The sequence below is a fragment of the Phoxinus phoxinus genome (genome assembly GCF_949152265.1).
Source record: "Phoxinus phoxinus genome assembly, chromosome: 22".
NCBI classification, from domain to species: domain Eukaryota; kingdom Metazoa; phylum Chordata; class Actinopteri; order Cypriniformes; family Leuciscidae; genus Phoxinus; species Phoxinus phoxinus.
Window position 1 is genome coordinate 1,943,514 of NC_136897.1, and position 23,613 is coordinate 1,967,126.

Consider the following 23,613-nt stretch of genomic DNA (forward strand, 5'->3'; position numbering starts at 1 on the left):
CTTACACTGTCGTAAATCTAGAATGCTTTTAGAGCAACAGACTTAAGTTTGATCTCTTTTCAAAGATGACAACTTGGCAGATTATTGCTAAGTGAAACATTTTTTAAAAAGGGAACTTAAAAAAGGTAACAGAATTTTATGTTTATTGTTAAGAATTTTTTTTTATTTTTTTTTTATATGAAATATATATTTTCAAAAACATTTTTCCTCTAAAAAAATTAAAAAAATTATAAAAAAATAAAAACACGTCCGATTTTTCGGTCAAAAACAGGGTTTGTTGAACCAAAAAAATTATAATTCTGTCAGTATTTCCTCAATCTATGTTCACTCTAAAGAGACGTGAGAGTATGAGATGTTCAGTGTCACATGGTTCACCTTGATGAAGTAATCAAAAAGAGGCTTGTATTTTTTGCCCTTCAGGTTCTTGCCAGGAAATCTATAAAACAAAAACACACTTTATCAGCACTGAACTACAACAGCACAGCGGTTGCAGAATTACTGGAATAACTGAAACACAAGGCCAGAACTCTCCCTGACCTTTTCGGATATGAACACTTACAAGAGTCTTTGATTGATCAATACAGAAAAACAGTGGGAATTTAATTCAAGTTGTGCACAGTCAAGTCACCTTCATTTATACAGCGCTTTTAACTAAATAGATTGTTTCAAAGCAGCTTTACAGTGATAATAGGAAAACAGCCACAGAATACACATTGTCTCACAATACTGGTCTGAATGTCTTTAAAGGATAATTCCGGTATTTAACACCTTGAGTCTATATTGTAGTTTGTTTTGGATGAACAAGAGTGGTGGACAACATTTTTTTGACAATGGTTCCTCTCTCAAGTTTTTGACTATAATAGAATTGGCCATGGACCCATTTAACATTGGAGTCAATGGGCATGTCCGAAAATGTCATTAAAACAGCCAATAATGTTAGTTTACAAAACTGTTAAACTCACCGAGTGGTTAGTGGTGTTAGTTGATGATTATAAACAATATATCGTCGCAATATATGATTCCAATCCGTTTATTTTGCTATAGTGGAACTATTTTTTCAGACACTTCACAACTGTGTAACTTCCGCTCAATATTTGAATCTGAAGCGTTAGCACACTCCCGACCACTTGATGGCGATAACCGATGTTTATGTGTCGCGGGACACTCACGGTCATAGTCGAGTTCAACTTCATATTACAAGTAACAATTAATGAAGGTTTTGTTTGTTTATTTGGCTTACTCTCCCGGAGCACAGTTGCTCTGCTCACTAGCCTTATGAGAAACGGAAGCGAGCAAAAAGACGACATCGACCAAATGTAAACAGCTCCGGTAGCGCATTTATATTAACGAGCACTCAGTCCTTCAACAGAATTCAATGGGATTTTACAAAATGACGAATAAAACACGACAGAAACTGTATTTCGCAACACTTTTTGTTTCTGGAACATCAACGAACACCACTAATCACTCGGTGAGTTTAACAGTTTTGCAAACGAACATTATTGGCTGTTTTAATGACATTTTCGGACATGCCCATTGACTCCAATGTTAAATGGGTCCATGGCCAATTCTATTATAGTCAAAAACTCGAGAGAGGAACCATTGTCAAAAAAATGTTGTCCACCACTCTTGTTCATCCAAAACAAACTACAATATAGACTCAAGGTGTTAAATACCGGAATTATCCTTTAATGACACTTTTACTAAATTGACTAATTGCATGTAAAGAGTGAACAGCACCGTCTTCATAATTCTCTGTTTTGTGTTCAACGGTTGAAGGAACACCGAACACATCACTCAGGTTTGGAATATGGTGTGGTGAGTAAATGAAGGACTTGTTTTAACACACACATTAGGAAGTGCAGTGAAATCAACTCTACTCTTGCTTCTCATTCCAGTCACAGCGTCAGCTTCTGAGGAACTTTAATCAGGAGCAGAGATATTAATCAATAATAGCAGTTCGGCTCAGGACTAATCCCACAACACCTCAGCTTACTGTTATCAGCCCAGAACACTGCTCAGAGAACACACACACACACTCTCACTTACACACACACACACACACAAACTCACTCATTCACTCACACACACACACACACTCATTTACTCACACACACACTCATTTACTCACACACACAAACTCACTCACTCACTCACACACACACACACACACACACACACACACACACACACACACACACACACACACACACACACAAACTCACTCACTCAAACACACACACACACACACACACTCTCACTTACACACACACACACACAAACTCACTCATTCACTCACACACACACTCACTCACACCCACACACACACACACACAAACTCACTCACTCAAACACACACACACACACACACACACTCTCTCACTCACACACACAAACTCACTCATTCACTCACACACTCATTCACTCACACATACAAACTCATTCACTCACACACACAAACTCACTCACACACACAAACTCTCTCACTCACACACACAAACTCACTTATTCACTCACACACACAAACTCACTCATTCACTCACACACACACAAACTCACTCACACACTCACACACTCACTCATTCACTCACACAAACTCACTCATTCACTCACACACACAAACTCACTCATTCACTCACACACACAAACTCACTCACACACTCACACACTCACTCATTCACTCACACACACACACACACACAAACTCACTCACTCACTCACACACACACAAACTCACTTATTCACTCACACACACACACAAACTCACTCACTCACTCACTCACTCACACACACTCACAATTACACACACAAACAATCATACTAACACACACACACACAGAAACTCACCTACTCACACTAACTCACTCACTCAGACACTCACACACACACACACACTCACTCACTCACAAACAATCACACACACTCACTCACTCACAAACAAACACAATCTCACACACTCACTCACTCGTCAGGTGATATAACTACACATTCCCTCTGGCCAATAGAAACTTCAGGATGCAGGGGTTTCTTTTTGAACAAGGAAGTGACATCACCGTGTGTCCTAATAAACTCACTTGTCCAGAATGGTGTATTCAGCGTCGGATTTGAAGAGAGCGACGAGTCTGGCCTCCATCATGATGTAGAGCTTCTGTGAGCTGTTATCTGACACACACACCACAAAAGACAAACTCAGTGATCAAAACATTGGTTAGGGGTAAGATGTGCCAGCTGGGTCTTATATAGATGTTCTCTGACACACATTACACACGATAAACAACAAACACAGTGACCAAACCATTAATGAACAAGCAGATGTTAGGGGTAAGATGTGCCAGCTGTGTCTCATTCCTGCGCCCCATGAAGCTTTGCGTGAATTATGATTGTAACTTCTGTTAAGCTGTAAACTATCAGAGAAAGACTCGCTCTATAAACTCAATAATACAGGGAGATTATTATTCTACTCAGCTTTCAACCATCAAACCCTAAAGGGACATTTAAAGTGTGAAAGCATCAACAAGGTACACCATGTTTCAAGACACCATGAATAACCCCAAAAGCGCGATTCTTTCCACAGCAATAACGGACGTGTTTAAAGCGGTGGTTGATTATGATCATTTGACTTTTCTAACTGTAGTTAGTGTGTAGTGTTGTTTTCTAACTGTAGTTAGTGTGTAATGTTGTTTTCTAACTGTAGTTAGTGTGTAATGTTGTGTTTTCTAACTGTAGTTAGTGTGTCATGTTGTGTTTTCTAACTGTAGTTAGTGTGTAATGTTGTGTTTTCTAACTGTAGTTAGTGTGTAGTGTTGTGTTTTCTAACTGTAGTTAGTGTGTAGTGTTGTGTTTTCTAACTGTAGTTAGTGTGTAGTGTTGTGTTTTCTAACTGTAGTTAGTGTGTAATGTGTTTTCTAACTGTAGTTAGTGTGTAATGTTGTGTTTTCTAACTGTAGTTAGTGTGTAGTGTTGTGTTTTCTAACTGTAGTTAGTGTGTAGTGTTGTGTTTTCTAACTGTAGTTAGTGTGTAGTGTTGTGTTTTCTAACTGTAGTTAGTGTGTAATGTTGTGTTTTCTAACTGTAGTTAGTGTGTAATGTTGTGTTTTCTAACTGTAGTTAGTGTGTAGTGTTGTGTTTTCTAACTGTAGTTAGTGTGTAATGTTGTGTTTTCTAACTGTAGTTAGTGTGTAATGTTGTGTTTTCTAACTGTAGTTAGTGTGTAATGTTGTGTTTTCTAACTGTAGTTAGTGTGTAATGTTGTGTTTTCTAACTGTAGTTAGTGTGTAGTGTTGTGTTTTCTAACTGTAGTTAGTGTGTAATGTTGTGTTTTCTAACTGTAGTTAGTGTGTAGTGTTGTGTTTTCTAACTGTAGTTAGTGTGTAGTGTTGTGTTTTCTAACTGTAGTTAGTGTGTAATGTTGTGTTTTCTAACTGTAGTTAGTGTGTAATGTTGTGTTTTCTAACTGTAGTTAGTGTGTAATGTTGTGTTTTATAACTGTAGTTAGTGTGTAGTGTTGTGTTTTCTAACTGTAGTTAGTGTGTAATGTTGTGTTTTCTAACTGTAGTTAGTGTGTAATGTTGTGTTTTCTAACTGTAGTTAGTGTGTAATGTTGTGTTTTCTAACTGTAGTTAGTGTGTAAAGTTGTGTTTTCTAACTGTAGTTAGTGTGTAATGTTGTGTTTTCTAACTGTAGTTAGTGTGTAATGTTGTGTTTTCTAACTGTAGTTAGTGTGTAATGTTGTGTTTTCTAACTGTAGTTAGTGTGTAATGTTGTGTTTTCTAACTGTAGTTAGTGTGTAATGTTGTGTTTTCTAACTGTAGTTAGTGTGTAATGTTGTGTTTTCTAACTGTAGTTAGTGTGTAATGTTGTGTTTTCTAACTGTAGTTAGTGTGTAATGTTGTGTTTTCTAACTGTAGTTAGTGTGTAATGTTGTGTTTTCTAACTGTAGTTAGTGTGTAATGTTGTGTTTTCTAGCTGTAGTTAGTGTGTAATGTTGTGTTTTCTAACTGTAGTTAGTGTGTAATGTTGTGTTTTCTAACTGTAGTTAGTGTGTAGTGTGTTTTCTAACTGTAGTTAGTGTGTAATGTTGTGTTTTCTAACTGTAGTTAGTGTGTAATGTTGTGTTTTCTAACTGTAGTTAGTGTGTAGTGTTGTGTTTTCTAGCTGTAGTTAGTGTGTAATGTTGTGTTTTCTAACTGTAGTTAGTGTGTAGTGTTGTGTTTTCTAACTGTAGTTAGTGTGTAATGTTGTGTTTTCTAACTGTAGTTAGTGTGTAATGTTGTGTTTTCTAACTGTAGTTAGTGTGTAGTGTTGTGTTTTCTAACTGTAGTTAGTGTGTAATGTTGTGTTTTCTAACTGTAGTTAGTGTGTAGTGTTGTGTTTTCTAACTGTAGTTAGTGTGTAATGTTGTGTTTTCTAACTGTAGTTAGTGTGTAGTGTTGTGTTTGATCATAAACAACATCTGCAAAGTTACAACACTCAAAGTTCAAAGCAAAGGGAGATATTTGCTTTTAAAGAAATCGCCTTTTAAAGGGATACTTCAGGATTTAGCATTAAGCTTTGTATCAGTAGAAAACCTGTAGTATTTTCAAATGACCGTGCTTCCCGCCCTCATGTCCCCATGAGACGAGAGATTTATGTATTTTTTTTGTCTGTAAAAAATCCTCCGATGACGCAAAATTCGTCATTTTGCGTCATCTGAGGCTTTTTTGTCCAGAGGCGAGAGACTCCAGCCAGTAGGAGGCGCTGGATCCGCATGTTTTCAACCCGCCCATAGAGGGATCTCACTCACAGAATGTACAAATAGTGTCCGCCATCTTTTATTTGGAAGCTAAGCTAACAGGCTCTTGTTCTGTGGAGAAAGCTGAGTAGTAGCGGCCTCCATCCTCTTTTCCCCGGACATCCGTCGAGATCGTCCAAAATGTCCGGGATTCGGCTTTTGCTTTCTGCAGTCGCCGTTCATTGTTTACATGCACAGCTTTTGTTTCAATCTAACTGAACTCATCCCGATCTGTGAATCTGAATGTAGTGTTTACATGAACGCTAAACAAGTGATCGGTTGATGTGCGTTTTAACATTGCTAAGAAAATTCCCGCTCCTCCGTGAGAGATACGAGACCGGTGCGTCTCACAGGCGCCGCTCATCAGTAATCACGCCACCGGCCTTGCGTCGTTCTCCCGCGGCCGTCAGTCTCGTGCCGCTCACCGCAGTGAACATGAGGAATGGCGACTGGAGAACGCAAGAGCCGAATCACGGACATTTTGGGCGGTCTCGAAATCCCGGGCAGACTCGTCACGGAGACTCACTAGTAGCATAGCCTTGTTGTTTAACTGCGCTCTTAACGGTAGGCGTGGCTTCTTAGAGCAGCGAAGCAAGTGCATTCTGGGAGTTGTTGTCTTTCATCCACATGAGTCACAAATACAGTCTTTTCTCACTCTAGAAGGCTTCAAATTCAAAAATAATTTCACATTTCTTCTACATAAATGACCAATTTTAAATACAAATGAATCTTTCCAGAGGTGAAGTATCCCTTTCAGGACTACAACAAACGGCTGGTAGGGACTACAATGAGCTTCTTCAGGTTTAGTGACATCACTAACCTGAAAATGTACATTAACCCCGCCCCCGGGAACACGATTTATAGATTATCATGACAGAATATGCTAATCAGTGACTAGAAGATAACTACACATAAACTACATAAATTCATCAACTAACCAATCAGAAATGTCCTGTTGCTTCTACATGTTGTCACTTCTTCTTGAGTCGCTCCATCATTGTCTGACTCCGGTTTGAACATAAACATTGACATTTTCAGTGTGTGTGTGTGTGTGTGTGTGTGTGTGAGGTAAAAGAACACAAGCTCTTGTAGCTCCGCCCCCTGTGCCGGGAGCTGCAGCTCATTTGCATTTAAAGGGACAGACACAAAACGGTGTGTTTTGGCTCACACTCAAAAGGTGACACTTTAACATGATATATAAAAATATCTGTGGGGTATTTTGAGCTAAAACTTCACACACACACTCTGGGGACATCCGAGACTTATTTTACATCTTGTGAAAAGGACCTCGCCTTTAATATCATTGCGTGATACTATTTCAAAGTGATTTCCGTCATTTTGACTGATAATAAATTGCATTTACCTGTGAAAATAAACCTGGATTTGAGGAGAAAAGCGAGAGATTCTTCGTGCATCCCAGTCAATGATTAATGGGATATATCGTAAATTAAATCGGGAGAACAGACCACAAATGTGCAGTATATATTCACACTATTACAGCAGAATGCAAAAGGAAAAAAGAAAGTAATCATGAGGAAGAATACAGCGACTGAACAGAAGCTCTTGCCACAGATATTCTTGTTATAATGTCACGTTAAAACACCAAGTGTGACATTATTCTCATGAGGTCTGAAAATAAAACATGAAGGGAAACTGACAGATAAGCTTTATTTATAAGGCAACATTATGATTTCAAATGATTAGTTTCAGTCTTTTTGAATGGAAGTTCCCCAAACCGGATTCAAAACGCAGGAATAAGATCGTCAGGAATAAGGTGGATATAGATAACATGTAAGCGCAACACAGATGATGCGTCATTTAGATATGAGCCTGTCAATCACAGCAGCATCTCTAAACACCACACAGACTCAAAAGGGATTCGAAGCGACCTGAGAAAAAACGCTCTGATACATCCACACACACACACACACACGGAGAGAAACATCAATAAAACATGGCACTTCCCCAGGGCAGGCTGGGAAATGATTGGGCAGAGATGTGGATCACACACACACACACACACACATTGGTATTCAGCACGTCTCTCTCCTGCAGCAGAAGAGGAGCTGGTGACTCCACAGGCTCACGGCGCCCCCTGTCAGTCACTGCAGGAACCACAGGACCAACTGGGACAGGCCTTAAAGCGTTAGTTCATCCAAACATGTGAACTCAGTCAGTAATGACTCTCCCTCAGAGTTGTTCCCCGTCAGACTCTCCTTCATCTTCTGAACACAAATGAAGATATTAGTGATTAAATCTGAGCGCTGTCTCACTCCTCCATCGGCTTCTGTTGTGATTGAAACTTGCCGGCCCAGAAAGTTAGTAAAGACAATGTTTAAAATAGTCCGAGTGACTACAGCGGCTCAACCTGAAGTTCATCAAGCGATGAGAATACTGTGTGTGCAAAAAAAAATAACAAAAATAAGGACTTTATTGAACTCTTGATGTTCTTCTGTGTGTTCCTCTGAGTGAGTTCACGTAGTGTAACAGCGCAGCGCTTCTGGGTCGTACGTCAGAACGGAGGCTCACTATTGGCCGACGCTGGTCATGTGTGTGATGCGTGTGATGCTTTACTTCCAGAAGTCAACTTCAGGAGATTGTTTAGATTTTTTACATTAATTTTTTTAATCCTGTTACAAAACTTTGTGAGATGTCTAAATACAGTTTAAAGATCGAATCGTGCGATTCCAGAAGATTGTACTGTACAGACTACCTCAGAGGGACTCAATGCCACTAGCTGGAGCAAACTGTGATTTGCACTAGTGTCTGTTCAAAATAAATGAAAAGAAACCTAGCATTTGGGATTTGTTTACTTTTCCTGTTGTGCCGAACTCGTATCGAACCGTGACCCCAAAAGCACAGCACGTACTGAACCTCACTCCCGTGTACCGCTACACCCCTGATGAACATACAGCACTGTTATTCAAATATTCAATATTGCGGCATTTACGGTTTCTACAGATGGATCAAAATTCAGCAGCCAGATTGTTAATAGGAACTAAGAAAAGGGATCATATCTCCCCTGTTCTTGCCTCGTTGCATTGGCTACCAATAAAGTTTAGTCGACTTTAAAGTGGTGGTGTAATGCCCTTTTCACAATATATAAAATAAGTCTCTGATGTCCCCAGAGTGTGTGTGTGAAGTTTTAGCTCAAAATACCCCACAGATATTTTTATATATCATGTTAAAATCGTCACTTTTTGAGGGTGAGCAAAAACACACCGTTTTGTGTCTGTCCCTTTAAATGCAAATGAGCTGCTGCTCCCGGCACAGGGGGCGGAGCTACAAGAGCTTGTGTTCTTTTACCTCACACACACACACACACACACACACTGAAAATGTCAATGTTTATGTTCAAACCGGAGTCAGAAAGATGGAGCGACTCAAGAAGAAGTGACAACATTTCTGAATGGTAACTTGATGAATTTATGTAGATTATGTGTAGTTATCTTCTAGTCATTGATTAGCATATTCTGTCTTGATAATCTATAAATCGTGTTCCGGGGGCGGGGTTTATGTAAATTTTAGGGTTGGTGATGTCACTAACCCGTGAAGAAGCTCATTGTAGTCCCTACCAGCCGTTTGTTGTCGTCCTTAAAAAGGAATTTATTTAAAAGCAAATATCTCCCTTTGCTCTGAACTTTGAGCGTTGTAACTTTTCAGATGTTGTTTATGATCAAACAGCAACATTACACACTAACTACAGTTAGAAAAGTGAAATCATAATCAACCACCCCTTTAAGATCCTTCTTTTCGCATTTAAGGCACTTCACAGTTCGGCCCCAGATTATATTCGTGATGTTATTAGGCCATACACAGCCTCTAGGTCACCAAGATCTTGTGATCAGTCACTTTTATCAGTCCCTCGTTCTCGGTGTAAATCAAAAGGTGATCGAGCTTTCTCTGTAATTTCCCCAAAGGTCTGGCACAGTTCATCTTTAAACATCAGGGCCTCTCCATCACTGGATGCTTTCAAATCCAGTTTAAAGATCTTTACTCTTGTGCGTTCAAGTGTATGTATTTTAAATTAGTTGGCGTTCTACATTTTGCATGCATGTTAGGGGTGGAACGGTACATGTATTCGTATTGAACTGAATCGGAACGGGCTTCACGGTTCGGTGCACGAATTTAAACGGAGAATACACGATATAAAAATAAATAAAACTCGCGTGCAAATTAATTAATGTAATGCGGAACTAACGTTACTGTTAGAAACGCGGGTTCTGTAGCCCTGCCTTAAGCTAGGTTTGCGCTGTCTATGGGTTTGCTAGCCTCCGCTGACTGCGCGCGCGCCTCCCTAAATGGACGAGGCATTTATACTTCGAGCTGCAGTTCACAAAAGTTCATTATTTGCATGTGATTTAAAGCCTTGCCGGTTAAACATGTCATTCACGCGCTTTTCTGAGCGCAAACACCCGTGTACTAAACCTGTGTTTAGCACGTGCACTAAAAGCCTGTCAAACAGCGCCTGGATACTGGGCTAAGTTATCTTTCGAGTCTTATTGCACTAATACTGGCAAATACACACAAGGTTTACATAAACAAAGTTGGTTATGTCTAAAGTGAAAGAAAACAGAAAATGTAGAGAAAATCTGCTCGTTAAATGCGTGTATATTATTAGATGCGTTGTGTAGGTCTTAAAGAGACAGTAGCCATATAATAGTAAACACGCTGCCGCTTGTCCTTAAAGGGACAGTTACCCAAAAATAAAAATTCTGTCATTATTAACTCACTCTAATGTTGTTCCAAACCTGTATTAATTTCTTTCTTGTGCTGAACACAAAAGAAGATTTTCTGAAGAATGTGGCTAACCAAATAGTTGCTGGTCCCCATTGACTTCCATAGTAGAAAAAATATATACAATGGAAGTCACTGCGGTACATCAACTGTTCTTCCAAATAACTTTTATTTTCAACAGAAAAAAGAAACTTATTTGGGTTTAAAACAAACAATCAGGCCTTGAATCTGTTGATGGTATGTCATATTTGTATGTCTTAAAGGTCCCATGACATGAAATTTTCACTTTTTGAGGTTTTTTAACATTAATATGAGTTCCCCTAGCCTGTGTATGGTCCCCAAGTTTCTAGAAATTTCAATCGGTGTAAATCGAGCTTTTGCTATCTTTCTCTGCCTTTGAGAAAGTGGAAGCTCAATCGGGCTGATCTTGAATCTCCTCCGTATGACGTCATACAGAGGAAATGTTACCTCCCCTTTCTCTGCTTCGCCGCCCAGAGAATATTTCCAGTCCATGAGAAAATGAGCTAGGAAGTAGGAACGCGTGCGCGCGATTTTAGTTTGTCCACGGGAGATATCATGGCTTTTGAGCGAGTGAAGCATAATAATTGCTCAATAATTGGATGTACAAATGAACACCGAAGCCTTTTTTTAGTTCCTTCATCCAAGCCCCAGAAGAACCAGTGGATTCATTTTAATTTTCTCTGGAAATGCGCCGACACAACTCCCCAAAGTTTTGCATGTCTGCGGCAAACATTTCACCGACGACTGTTTCCTCAACTTGGGTCAATACAGAGCTGGCCTCGACGAACGTCTGAAAATACATCGATCAAGCTACCAAGCAACACTTTCTGATGTGTAATTGTTCAAGTTCAGACAGGTAATCTTTCTCTCAAATCGTTCAATACTGTTTATGCCTCAGTAAGTCAAGCCAGTGACTAAAATATCAACTTCACATCGTTTCTTTTAGTAGGATGAAAATAATCGTATTTAAATTGTGAATAAATTATATACAGAAAGCGATCAAAGAACAATCTTTGTAGGAATCGCGCGCACGCGTTCCTACTTCCTAGCTCATTTTCTCATGGACACAGCGCGATCGAGTTTATCTGGACACTAGCCAAACTCGTTATGAAATCAATGACGCTCGTTACACTGCACATGAAGCTCTTACTGTATTTACATCCTCGTGTTTGCATTGGTGAAAGCAGAGAGAGTGCAGAAACTGCGTTGCAATGATAAGATCTTCATTCTCGCGATCAACAACAGACTGTCATCTCAATGCTCATCACGGCAACATTTTATGTGATGGGAATAGATCTAAATACTTTAAAAACTTCTGACGATTTGTTAATAATAGTAAAAACGTATAATAACTGTAGTAAAAGTATTCGAGAGAGTTTCACATGTAATAAGTAGCTATTTCATATGCAAGCATGTCAGCCAATCACAGCAGTGGGCGGTTACACCGAAGTCTCACACAGACACGCCCCTTCAAACAGAGCGTTCAAATCAGAGGCTAAAACTGGGCTAGGAAAAATGCCTTTTGTTTCTAAATTATGACTATTTTCTATCTAAAAAACATACTAACATTATAAGGGCAACCCAGGACACATTATAAAATAATATAATAACCCCATGTCATGGGACCTTTAAAATGTCGATTTCTATCCACAAAACTTGCCAGAAGTCATGGTTTAAACTTTAAGGGGTAATTAAAAAAAAAATCTTGCATGCCCCCGGACCCCCGCACGCGCGGCTTGGTAATAACCTCCGGCACGTAACAGCACCGCTGCTGGAAACATTTCTAGGGGAAACACTGCACACTTCAGGGCAGGCTGTACAGCTAGATCAGGGGAGAGACTGTATAGGTGGAACAGACTGAGACATGCACAATAAAAATAATTGTTTTTTTTGCTTTTCCCTCCATTGTACTGAACTCATACCGAACCGTGATGTCTGAACCGAACCGTGACTTCAGTGTACCGTTCCACCCCTAATGCATGTATATACATTTTGATACTTCGATTTTGTTTAAACATAAGTGCAGATGAAGCGCACCTTTGACCTTGACGTAGCTGAAGTCGGGGTTGACGCAGAGGGCCAGGTTGCTGGGAAGGGTCCAGGGTGTGGTGGTCCACGCGAGGAAACTCACGCTCTCGTCCTCCAGGAGAGGGAAGGTCACGATCACAGAGGGATCCTGCACATCCTGAGGAGGAAATCAAGCACTTTACACATCTTGACACGATTACAGTCTTCAGGGTCACATGACCCTTCAGAAATCAGTATAATATGATGATTTGATGCTCAAGAAACATTGATTATTATCATTATCAATGTTGAACGATAGCGTATAATGTTACAAAAGCTTTTTATTTCTGATAAATGCTGATCTTTTGAACTTTCTATTCATCAAAAGCCGCGTTTCCACCGCGGGAACTTTCCCCAGGACTGGGAACTGTGGGCTGGTGCTCGGTGTGTTTACATCGCAGGAATCAGGGTCTAAATGAAGTTCCGGGTAAATATTTCCCCCTCCGAAAGTCCCTGCTGGCGAGATAGTGCTTTTTCAAAGTTCAGGAACTTTCGGGGGCGGGACTTGTGTGCTGAACGTGCTGATTGGTTGTGTTTACGCCGCATTTTGACTGGATGACTCCACGCAGCATTCTATTTTAACCGGCATTTTTAAAAATCTATTGCGGTTCGTGGCTTCATGCAGTAAGAGTCTGTCTGCAAATATGAAGTTTAATAAAATAAAATATAACACAGCTGGACCGACGACGAGCTTCAGGCTTTATTAAGCGCATTTGTGTAACAGGAAATGTCTCTTGCCGTTCGTCCCAGCCGTCTCACGGTCAATGTCCGCATCGTCTAATTTTATATCTATTATTACGAGCGTTCTGAACACGCTTTAGTATCAGTGCTCGTCTCTTTTCTGCCGTTTTATTAATTACCTCATTAGTAAACCAATACATCACAAACAACTGCAGCACAGTTTGAATCTCCTCCATACTTATTATAAATGTGGCGCTCAAAACTGATTACTGTCCGTCTAGATTGGGAGGAGCCGTCGAGCGCAGTTGTAATCTTGCCGGTACTTTAGGCCGCGGTGTAAACACAGAAAGCAACCGGTCTGGGGCAAAAAAAAGTTCCTGGGACAAGTTGTTCTGGGTAATTTCGATGGAAACGCGGCTAAAGATCCAGTGATGACTCAGAGAACATCAGTGAGCTCAGCATCATCTTCACCTTGTAATTCTGATTGGCCTCGAAGTTGGAGAGCGGCGTGCTGCAGGCGGTGGAGAACGGCATGACCTTCACCCCGCGGTACACCAGACCCGTGTCGAACAGCTGCTTAAACACCCACCTACAACACAACACAACACAACACATGAATGTAAACGCTGAAAACTGAAAGTTGGCTTCATTTTTCTGAAATTTTAGGCTGATACCGATAATTGATAATTCTTTATATTTGAAAGCCGATAACCGATATATTGGCTGATAAATCTAAATCCACATTTTTATATCATTTTTGAGAGCCTGATTACAAGAACTAAAGTCTCACCATTAAAATGAGCCACTAAACACACAATTATGATGTTCTCATTATAATGTTATGTAGCCGATATGACAGACTTGTGCTGCACTTTACTGCATTTTCCTTTTTTTAAGTGATTCCAATCATATTTCAAGCAGTTTAAAACCATCATGTTGAACAGTCGCATCTGAAGAGTCTCAGCTGAAGGATATAATATATTATTTATCAGCTTTAATATATCGGCCAGATTTTTTTATTGGGCCGATGACGATATGCTGGCTGATATATTGTGCATTAGAGTTCGGATCGGGCCGAATTATTCTGTCCGAACCCAACCCGACAGGCAGTTAAAATCCCATTTTTCATTTTTTTCCTCATACTAATGACACATGTACGTTTGTTTGTGTGGAAAGCCCGCTTTTATTAAGCAACTGTAGGAAGGCATTCGGAAATGTCAACAGGATGAACACGAAGCAACAAGCGCTCTTAACACAGGCGCGCATGCACGTGTTTCGTTGTCACGGCTACATTAACAAATTTCCGTACACAGGAAGACGGATGTTATGGTATTTTTACATGTATTTTAATCACAAAAAATGAACATTTGCATCAAGTGAAAGCATCAGGCACATTGGCTACCTACATAATAAGCTGCTTTAAATGTAAAATGTTCAATGTCTTATCGCGCAGATGTGACCGATCCCCACCCGAACCCGAACATCATTTCTAAATCGGGTATCCATCCTCTATTGTGCATCCCTATCTGATTTATAGATCAAGTGTCCTATAAAAATACAATAAAGGTCTTCAAAAATCACCCAACCACCCAGTCTTACATCTTACATATTTTTACAGACTGACTGGCTGATTTTGACAGTTTTTGCCGTAGTCACACAGACAATAATTGTTCATCTGTAAAAACACATTTCTATGACTCCTAGTAAGGAGCAAGATTCGTGATCCTACGTACCCGGAAATGCGCTACTCATGTTAAACATTGATTTAAATATCCTATTTAACAACAGGAAAATGTACGCAAATTGGTTTAAATGGTTTTCTGTCTTCCATTTTATCTTTTCAAATGATGGACTTAGTGGAAAACAGCTCAAATAAGTAAATGCAACCTATTATTTCTGTTAATAAGACAATGAGTAAGTTATTAGGTTAAGTTATTAAGTTAATGCAACCTATTATTTCTGTTTACTACCGTATTTTCTGGACTATAAGTCACACTTTTTTTCATAGTTTGGCTGGTCCTGTGACTTATAGTCAGGTGCGACTTATATATCAACATTAATTCATACTGACTGAGATGAATCAAGAGAAAACATTACCGTCTGCAGCCGCGAGAGGGCGCTCTAGTTAGCGGAGTTGATCAGAAGCGACACAGAGGAAGAACTCAATGGATTCAGTGTTGAGGAATGAGATCGGGAGCTTGGTGAACTTGCTGACCGGTAACTTGTTGGACTCGCTGGCTAATGTTAGTTTAGCCTATTCAGCCTCAGGTATGTTCTTTATGCTATTGTGCAGCTGAATAACTGTTAGTGTGTTACGCTAACACAGCGGACACTATTCAGCTGTTGCTCTGTGTGCTGTTGTGGAGCTGAATAACCTTTCCAGATTAAATGTCTGTTCTTGGTCTTGGATTTTGTGAAATAAATTTCTAAATAAATGCGACTTATAGTCCAGTGCGACTTATATATGTTTTTTTCCTCTTCATGACGTGTATTCATACGGTAATAAGAAAATAACACTACTTTGGATTGATCCAAATCTCAGAGATGTGAATTCAAACGGCAATTAGATCTTCAAAAGACCCAGGGGCCGGTTTCACAAAGCTATTTTAGACCGGTCTTTAGTGTTAGACAAGTCTAAAATCTGCTCATAGACTAGTCTAATGCAAGTTAGACTGTTTCACAAAAATAAAGACTGACTTAATTTAGACCAAAAAAAATTAGACACCTTCCCCCCAGGCTAACTTCGGTCTAAGACTCTGTTACCTTGGCAACCAGCAGTAACAATCAGTTACATCACAAACAGCCGAAAGAAAAGGGAAAATGGCTCATAATTTGTGGTTTGCAGAGACGTGGAGAGTGCTGAGAAGGAAAAGGGTTTTTAGGGACCGCAGTAACCAACTGGAAATATATAATAATGAGGACTTCATCGTCGGTTTCGTTTTTGTATCTTTTCTGTACGTCTTTAACGCTCAACGGTCGAATTAACGCTGTTAACTGTCATAATCTTTTTCCAAACATTTATTCTTGTTACTACATTCTCCGCTAAATTTCCCAAGTAAAATGTCCTTGTAGCTGTTATACTCCTCCAACAAACACATATTTTCTGCTGGGATAAACTGCACTGAGCGGCTGAATGCGCTTACTCGATCCGCCATGTTTTTTGTTTTGAAAAGTGTCTTAGTTTACCCAGAATGCATTGCAGTGTAGTCCTACTTAAGATAGTCAAAGTCTTAAGTGCTTTGTGAAACGGTCTGATTTAGATGTCTATCTGAAGTCTGACTATCTACTATTTCTAAGCCATAGTCAAAGTCTATCTTTGTGAAACCGGCCCCTGGTGTTTGCCAAAAAAAAGACATTCTGGATTCACAATGAAATCTCAGCCGAGCTGTAAATGTTGAAGTGCCTTTCCATCCCCGTGAGGAACAGCCAGTGCTGGCGGGAATCAGAGATCTCACCACACGGTCTCCATGAACCAGGGGTACAGGGTCTTGTAGTCGTTCCTGAAGTCAATCCAGCGGCCCATTCGTCTCACGGATGTCTGGCAAATCATAAAATCATAATCACGATGAAGGAATAGGCCACTTCAAAAATCTAAATCCTGTCACAAGCAGCTCTCGAGTCCAAAAGAACACATGACAGTTGATTTTTCCTAGTTTTCTCAAGCTGTTTTTCATGGATAACCTCTCCAATCAAATATCACATGTTTGACATCATGACTGGTTAAGACCCTCAGGGACCAGTAACTCACAGCAGAAATTAACTAACTAGTCATAACTGTGTTCTGAAACTGTATTAACTCATATCTGTATAATGCATATCTGCTGTTCGATCAACGTCTATATATATATATAATAATTGCATCCAAAATAAAAGTTTGTTTACATAATATATGTGTGTGTACTCTGTATAATTATTTTGTATGGCAGCATGTATATATTTAAGATTTTTATATATATATATATATATCTATATATATAAAATATTTATATTTATGTATAATATAAATGATGTATACATATATATACATGCACATTTTTCTAAAACATATACATGCTGCCATATACAAAATAATTATACACATATATTATGTAAACACAAACTTTTATTTTGGATGAGATTAATCGTTGCCCAACACAAATATATATACCGGTATACACACACACACATATATACACATTTTTTAAAGGTCTACTTTTTAAATAAGGGACAATAATGATTTGTGGTAATTGACAATTGTTATTAAACCTGACACTCTTTTTATTGCACTAAATTAATGTTATACAGACACTTTTAAGAACTCCCGTCTGTCGATTCAAAGGTCAAGATTCTCACACACACACACACACACACACACGCGCACTCGTACCTCCCACTCATTGGCATATCTCATGACGATGCTCCTGCACTGCTTGTTGTACTCCGCTATCCCCATCTTGGCCACATCCTCAGGTCCTCTGATATTCAGAGATTTATCAATCTCATATTCCTGAAAAACATCAACAATTACAGAGAGAAACCAAAGGAAGAAAACGTCATCAATCAGTGCTTCTGCTCCAATCCTCAGCACATGCGCATTCATGCCACACAAACACTGATGTTTTGAAGATGGTTTTGAGAATTGTGCTGGTGTAATGTCTTTACAAGCTGTATAACAGAGATGAGGTTTGGTAAAACGTTTTGTGAACCATCAGTGAGTTCAATATTATAAACACATTAAAAGTGCAGAGACTCCGCCCACACGCTCTTCTGATTGGCTGTGATTTTTGATTGATTTGGTTGTGAGTGCAGTGTGCCTGCAGAGAGACTCCGCCCACACACTCTTCTGATTGGTTGTGATGTTTGATTGATTTGGTTGTGAGTGCAGTGTGCCTGCAGAGAGACTCCGCCCACACGCTCTTCTGATTGGCTGTGATTTTTGATTGATTTGGTTGTGAGTGCAGTGCGCCTGCAGAGAGACTCCGCCCACACACTCTTCTGATTGGCTGTGATTTTTGATTGATTTGGTTGTGAGTGCAGTGCGCCTGCAGAGAGACTCCGCCCACACGCTCTTCTGATTGGCTGTGATTTTTGATTGATTTGGTTGTGAGTGCAGTGCGCCTGCAGAGAGACTCCGCCCACACACTCTTCTGATTGGCTGTGATTTTTGATTGATTTGGTTGTGAGTGCAGTGCGCCTGCAGAGAGACTCCGCCCACACACTCTTCTGATTGGCTGTGATTTTTGATTGATTTGGTTGTGAGTGCAGTGCGCTTAAAGAGACTCCGCCCACACACTCTTCTGATTGGCTGTGATTTTTGATTGATTTGGTTGTGAGTGCAGTGCGCCTGCAGAGAGACTCCGCCCACACACTCTTCTGATTGGCTGTGATTTTTGATTGATTTGGTTGTGAGTGCAGTGCGCCTGCAGAGAGACTCCGCCCACACACACTTCTGATTGGCTGTGATTTTTGATTGATTTGGATGTGAGTGCAGTGCGCCTGCAGAGAGACTCCGCCCACACACTCTTCTGATTGGCTGTGATTTTTGATTGATGTTGTCGCGTCTCATAGTCATGTCACTGGGGCCGGTTGCATAAATATATCCATTATGTTAAGACAGTGTCTTTAGATCAAGTATGACCCACTAGAAGTTAGTTAAGGAGCATTTAGACTTATCAAATTAGGCCAATCTACATTTTTATGTAACCGATTTAAAAGTTATTAACAGTCTTAAAGAAAAAAATTATGTCTAACTTGTAAAGCTTTGTGCAACTGTGAATAAATCACAAAAGTCAAGTTCAAGGACCTTTTCAAGGACTTTCCAGGTCCAATACCCTCAAGGTCAAGGACTAACTGTACGTTCACACCGCGGCCGGCGAGAGCGGCAAAATTCGCTCTCGCCGCCCTGGCATCGACGCCGTGAGATTCGGGGACTCTCTGGCGCTCTGACGTAGATTTTAGAATGCGTGATTTTTTAAAAACTTTATTTAAAGGAGCCGCAAAGCAAATAAGAACTAAACATAAATCAGTATCCTATTTTGTGCAGACTGGCCACACGTAGGGTATAAGTTAACCTATTAAAATCTTTTAAATGTAAAAGTAACAAAACACCAACAATTTCAGACACCTTTTTCCAATCGTCGTTCTTTTTATTAATGTCCCTGTATGTAAACAGGGACACGTCGTACAATAACGGGAAACCCGCAACAGAAATAATTAACTTTTCCTCCATTTTGCTTAGGAGCTAATGTGGTCGGAACCAAAGTTTACAGGATTGTGTTCTCTGGTATCCTCTCAGGCGGAGGACGAAACATTACGATTGGTTGCCGCTGGTTGCCGCCGAACCGCGTCATAGCTTATTACCATAAAGTTGACTTGATTTCAACTCTTCTCGCCGTCCAAGACGCCGCGCCGCCCTCGCCGGAGGTCGCCGCCGGCTCTCATTGAAAATGAATGGCTTCCGGCCAATTTGACGCTCTCGCCGCCGGCGGTGTGAACGCACAGTTAATGTGGGAACACTTTTCAAGTGAGAGCATCGTGTTTCCTTGTAAGATACATTGTTACAGTTTTCATGTGTCAAACACAACTATACAAAAAAGCTTTTTTTTTTGCATTTATTTTTGGCCATATGACAGAGATCTGATATTCTATTTGTCATATTTCTGTTTTTCATAAAACTGAAAAATATTCGGTACATCCTATACTGTATTCTACAATTATCTGATATTAAAGGGCACCTATTATGGAATTTTGAAATGTACCTTTCATGTAGTGTGTAACATAGATCTAAGTGAACAAAAACATCCTGCAAAGTTTGAAATATGAAAGTGCACCGTATATAAAGTTATTGTCTTTCAAAAGTGAGAGTCGACTCTGAGTCATTTTTATGAATCGTTAGAAGACCGAAGCTTTTTCTCTGACTAGTGTTGAAGATTTTATTATTTAGAAGATCAGTAATTTAGCTATATATTTGTACACCATTATTTCCTCTCTGTGTGTCTTTGGTTTGACTTTTGGGAAAGGTAAAAAATGCTGATGCAGCAGATGATTCTATTTGTGTGTGTCACATGTGTGAGACTTCAGCCCCAAAAATATCTATAAGGAGGTATTACCATTTTTGGAAGTGATGTGGGTATATATGTGAAGCCGACCACATGTCTGGAGCGTCTTTTTCTGCAGAAGGGCGCTCGGCTTTGTTTTGTTAAATAAAGTCTACAATATTTCTGGCATCAAAGATCTCTGAGAAGTGATTTCATAAAAAGATTGAAACCACAACAAATGGCACCCCAGATGGGACTTGTTAGGAGCTGAAGAAACCACACAGGGCATCTCTGGTGACCGGCACAAACAACAGTGGCCACTGTACTTTGAGGTGAGCATTTTTTGCTTTTGTGTAAAGTATGTGTTGGTCACCAGCTGCCCGGAAGTGGTAAGAAAAGCTTCTTCAAATTTAAAAGAACTAAAACAAAATTGAAAAAGGGGTCTTTGATTCCAGAAATGATTGCATGCAGTTTGATTTCTAATAAGAAGGCCTTGTAGATATCAAGTAGTTTGTAATAGCGCGGGGGAGCTCCCAGTAGTGTTTACCAGTGCTTATATGATCCTGTGTGGATTTTGTGAACACTGGTGTTGCTGATTTGGCGCTAAGGTTTTGTTGTACGAATATGCAAGAATCTGTGTTTTGCTTTATTAAGTGGGCCTCGATGGATAATAGGCAAGAGCATGCATACAGATGATTTGTATTTACTGATAAGGATATCAGTGGCTGATAAGGATATCAGTTGATTTATCTGTGTTTTTGCGTTTCAAGAGGGCCTCGATGGATGATTACGCAAAAAGCATGCACACAGGGTGTTTTTCTTGTAAGTGGGCATTGAATGATACAAGAATAGCATGTACACAGAAGAAGATTTTATGTTGTCAAGTGGGCCTGGATGGATGACAACCGTACTGATAAGGATATCAGTTATTATTGATTTGTGTTTTACTTGTAAGTGGGCCTTGAAGGATACAAGTAAATAGCATGTGCACAGATGAAGTTTTAGTATAGTTAAAGAGGTATTGTTTTTTCACTGTGTTGAGGAAGTGAATCAGTGAATCTTAGAGGTATTGTTTTTTGCTGTGTTGAGGAGGTGAAACAGTGAATATTTAATGTAGTGTTTTGAAAATAAAAAATTTGAGAAAGTAGCGAATAATTCAGATCTGACAGGGAATAGAGTACAGAATAGGGTGTGTGTATCTGTGGGATCCTGTGTCTTGCTTGACTGTGCCTGTGGGTAAAAATAGTGACCCCCCTGACCCTGGTCACTTGAAAAGGGACAAAGAATGTGTGAATGAGATTTAGAGACATGAAATAAATGGTGTATTAACAAAAGTAAAGGAAGACAATTGTTTCAAGATATTAACTCTGCAGATTATTGCAGTATGAAAAAAAAAAAAAGAAAGAAAAAAAAGAAGTATTTAATTTGTATCTCATTATCCCTGAAGACAGAGTGGAAAATTATTCCATTGCGGATTATTAAGTTTGTGTTAAGAAAAAATAAGTTGTGCAGTGTTAGGTGATCAAGATTGGGTGACTAAGTTTCATAAACATTAGGAATCTTAGAATTGTAGTAAATATTGTTGATTCAATAATTAAAAAGAAAAAATAAGAGGAATTCCTTGATGTTGGTTGAGAAAAATGTTATTCACCATGCTAGATTATTTGAACACAGCATGCAAAGATAGAAGAAAGATTGAAAGCTGATTTTATGATAGGGAAAAGTTAATTATACTTAGATAATCAAAGTTAGATTATTGCTGATATTGAAAAACAGAAATAGCTTGCTTTTTCCTGCAATGAAGAACTTGCTTTACTAAAAATAGAATGGAAGAACTGCTGTTGTCAACCAGTGAGATTTTTATATAGAAGAACTAGTTAAAAAGATGGTTAAAAAGTGAAATTTAAAAGAGCTAATAGCTCAGGCACAATTGGAACTGTTAAAAGTTTAATTTGATTCATGCGGATCTCTGAGTGTTCAAATTTCAGATGGCTTCAATGACAGTTTCAAATTGGAAGCAACAAGAGGTCAAAGGTCAAAGACATGACTGCAGAAGAAGAGAGAAGTGGGTGAGGGGCTTTCTGCTCCCCTCCTGAAATTGACTTTCTGGAAAGCTCAACAAGGAGAAAGACTGATTTAAGGTGAAACGTTCACTTGAGACTTTTCCTAAGGACAAAGAGAAAATCCTGAGATGCAAAACTCAGGCAGGATCAACTTCATTGCCCAAACTGAGAAGAGGCAGAGAAACAACATAGCCTAACAGGCCTTTGAGTGACAGCATCGGCTGACGACACATGCAGAGCGACAGCCAAGAAGCTTCAACGGACTGATGATCTAAAAACAGAAGAACTGACCCTTACGGGGCACCACAGGTGTGGACTCCTCAATGATCACCAGAGACTGCTTCAAAGTTGGTTAATTATTATATTAACTTTATTCATTTTGATTATTCACTGGTCTAAGAGCAATTCTTTATATTCTCTGCTAAACTAACCCTCTCTGCTTTTTCAGTAGGTACAAGTCCAGCCCTATAAGAAAAAGAAAATATGTTGACAGACAGAAGTGGGTGCTCAAACTCACCAAATAATTAGAACGGAGGCTGGATTTGGTATAGTGAGGGCTAATAGATTCAACAACTATAGGGCTAAAAACATGATAGAATTATTCTCTGGCAAAGAAAAAGAAAGACAAAATGTCAAAGCATGATTATTATTGTAAAAGCATGATTATTATTGATTATTATTGTTGACAAAGCAATGATACTGGTCACTCCATCTTGTTTTGGTAAATTCTAGAGATAGATTGGAGGGAAAAGTTACTCCAAAAGTCCAAAATTATGAAATCATAAACGTCAAAACTGGGATAATGAGTTGGAAATGTTACTGGCCAAGAATCCAAGATTATGCAGAGATCTCCAAATTTCTTCTTAAAAGCAGCTCATGAGCAAGGACAAAAATAATATGAAAAAATTAGACCAACTAGGCCTATTAATCTAAAATATAGAGGATGTTAGAGTTTATAAAAAGAAAAAAGGTTTTGTACAACCGGTGTTAAACGGAAACCTTATGATCATGGAAGCTTCTCAATAGTGATTGGACATAGTTGTGTTGACCTGATCAGACCTTGTGGCATTCCACAGCTAAAATTATAAGTTCTGCATTTAGAGCAGAACCTGCTGCAGCAGTAACAGGAGTGTGTGTTGGCCAATGTGTGTGACAGTATGAATGGTGTGAGAGATTGTGTTTGAAGAGACAGAGAGGCAAATCAATTATTTTGCCAATACAGCTGTATTGAAAATTGAATATGTGGGCCCACAGGGCA

The 23,613-nt window shown here is 39.3% G+C and overlaps 1 protein-coding gene across 1 annotated transcript in view; it reads right to left on the reverse strand.

Moving 5' to 3' along the window:
* iars1 (isoleucyl-tRNA synthetase 1) overlaps positions 1–23,613 on the reverse strand; it is a 105,541-nt gene that overhangs the window by 71,118 nt on the left and 10,810 nt on the right. The window contains exons 4-9 of the mRNA XM_079597543.1: positions 17,643–17,762; positions 16,732–16,814; positions 13,748–13,865; positions 12,566–12,713; positions 3,075–3,162; positions 376–436 (exon numbers count right to left, since the gene is read on the reverse strand). Coding sequence (XP_079453669.1) covers positions 376–436; positions 3,075–3,162; positions 12,566–12,713; positions 13,748–13,865; positions 16,732–16,814; positions 17,643–17,762 — 618 coding nt within the window. The remainder of the gene's footprint in view (positions 1–375; positions 437–3,074; positions 3,163–12,565; positions 12,714–13,747; positions 13,866–16,731; positions 16,815–17,642; positions 17,763–23,613) is intronic.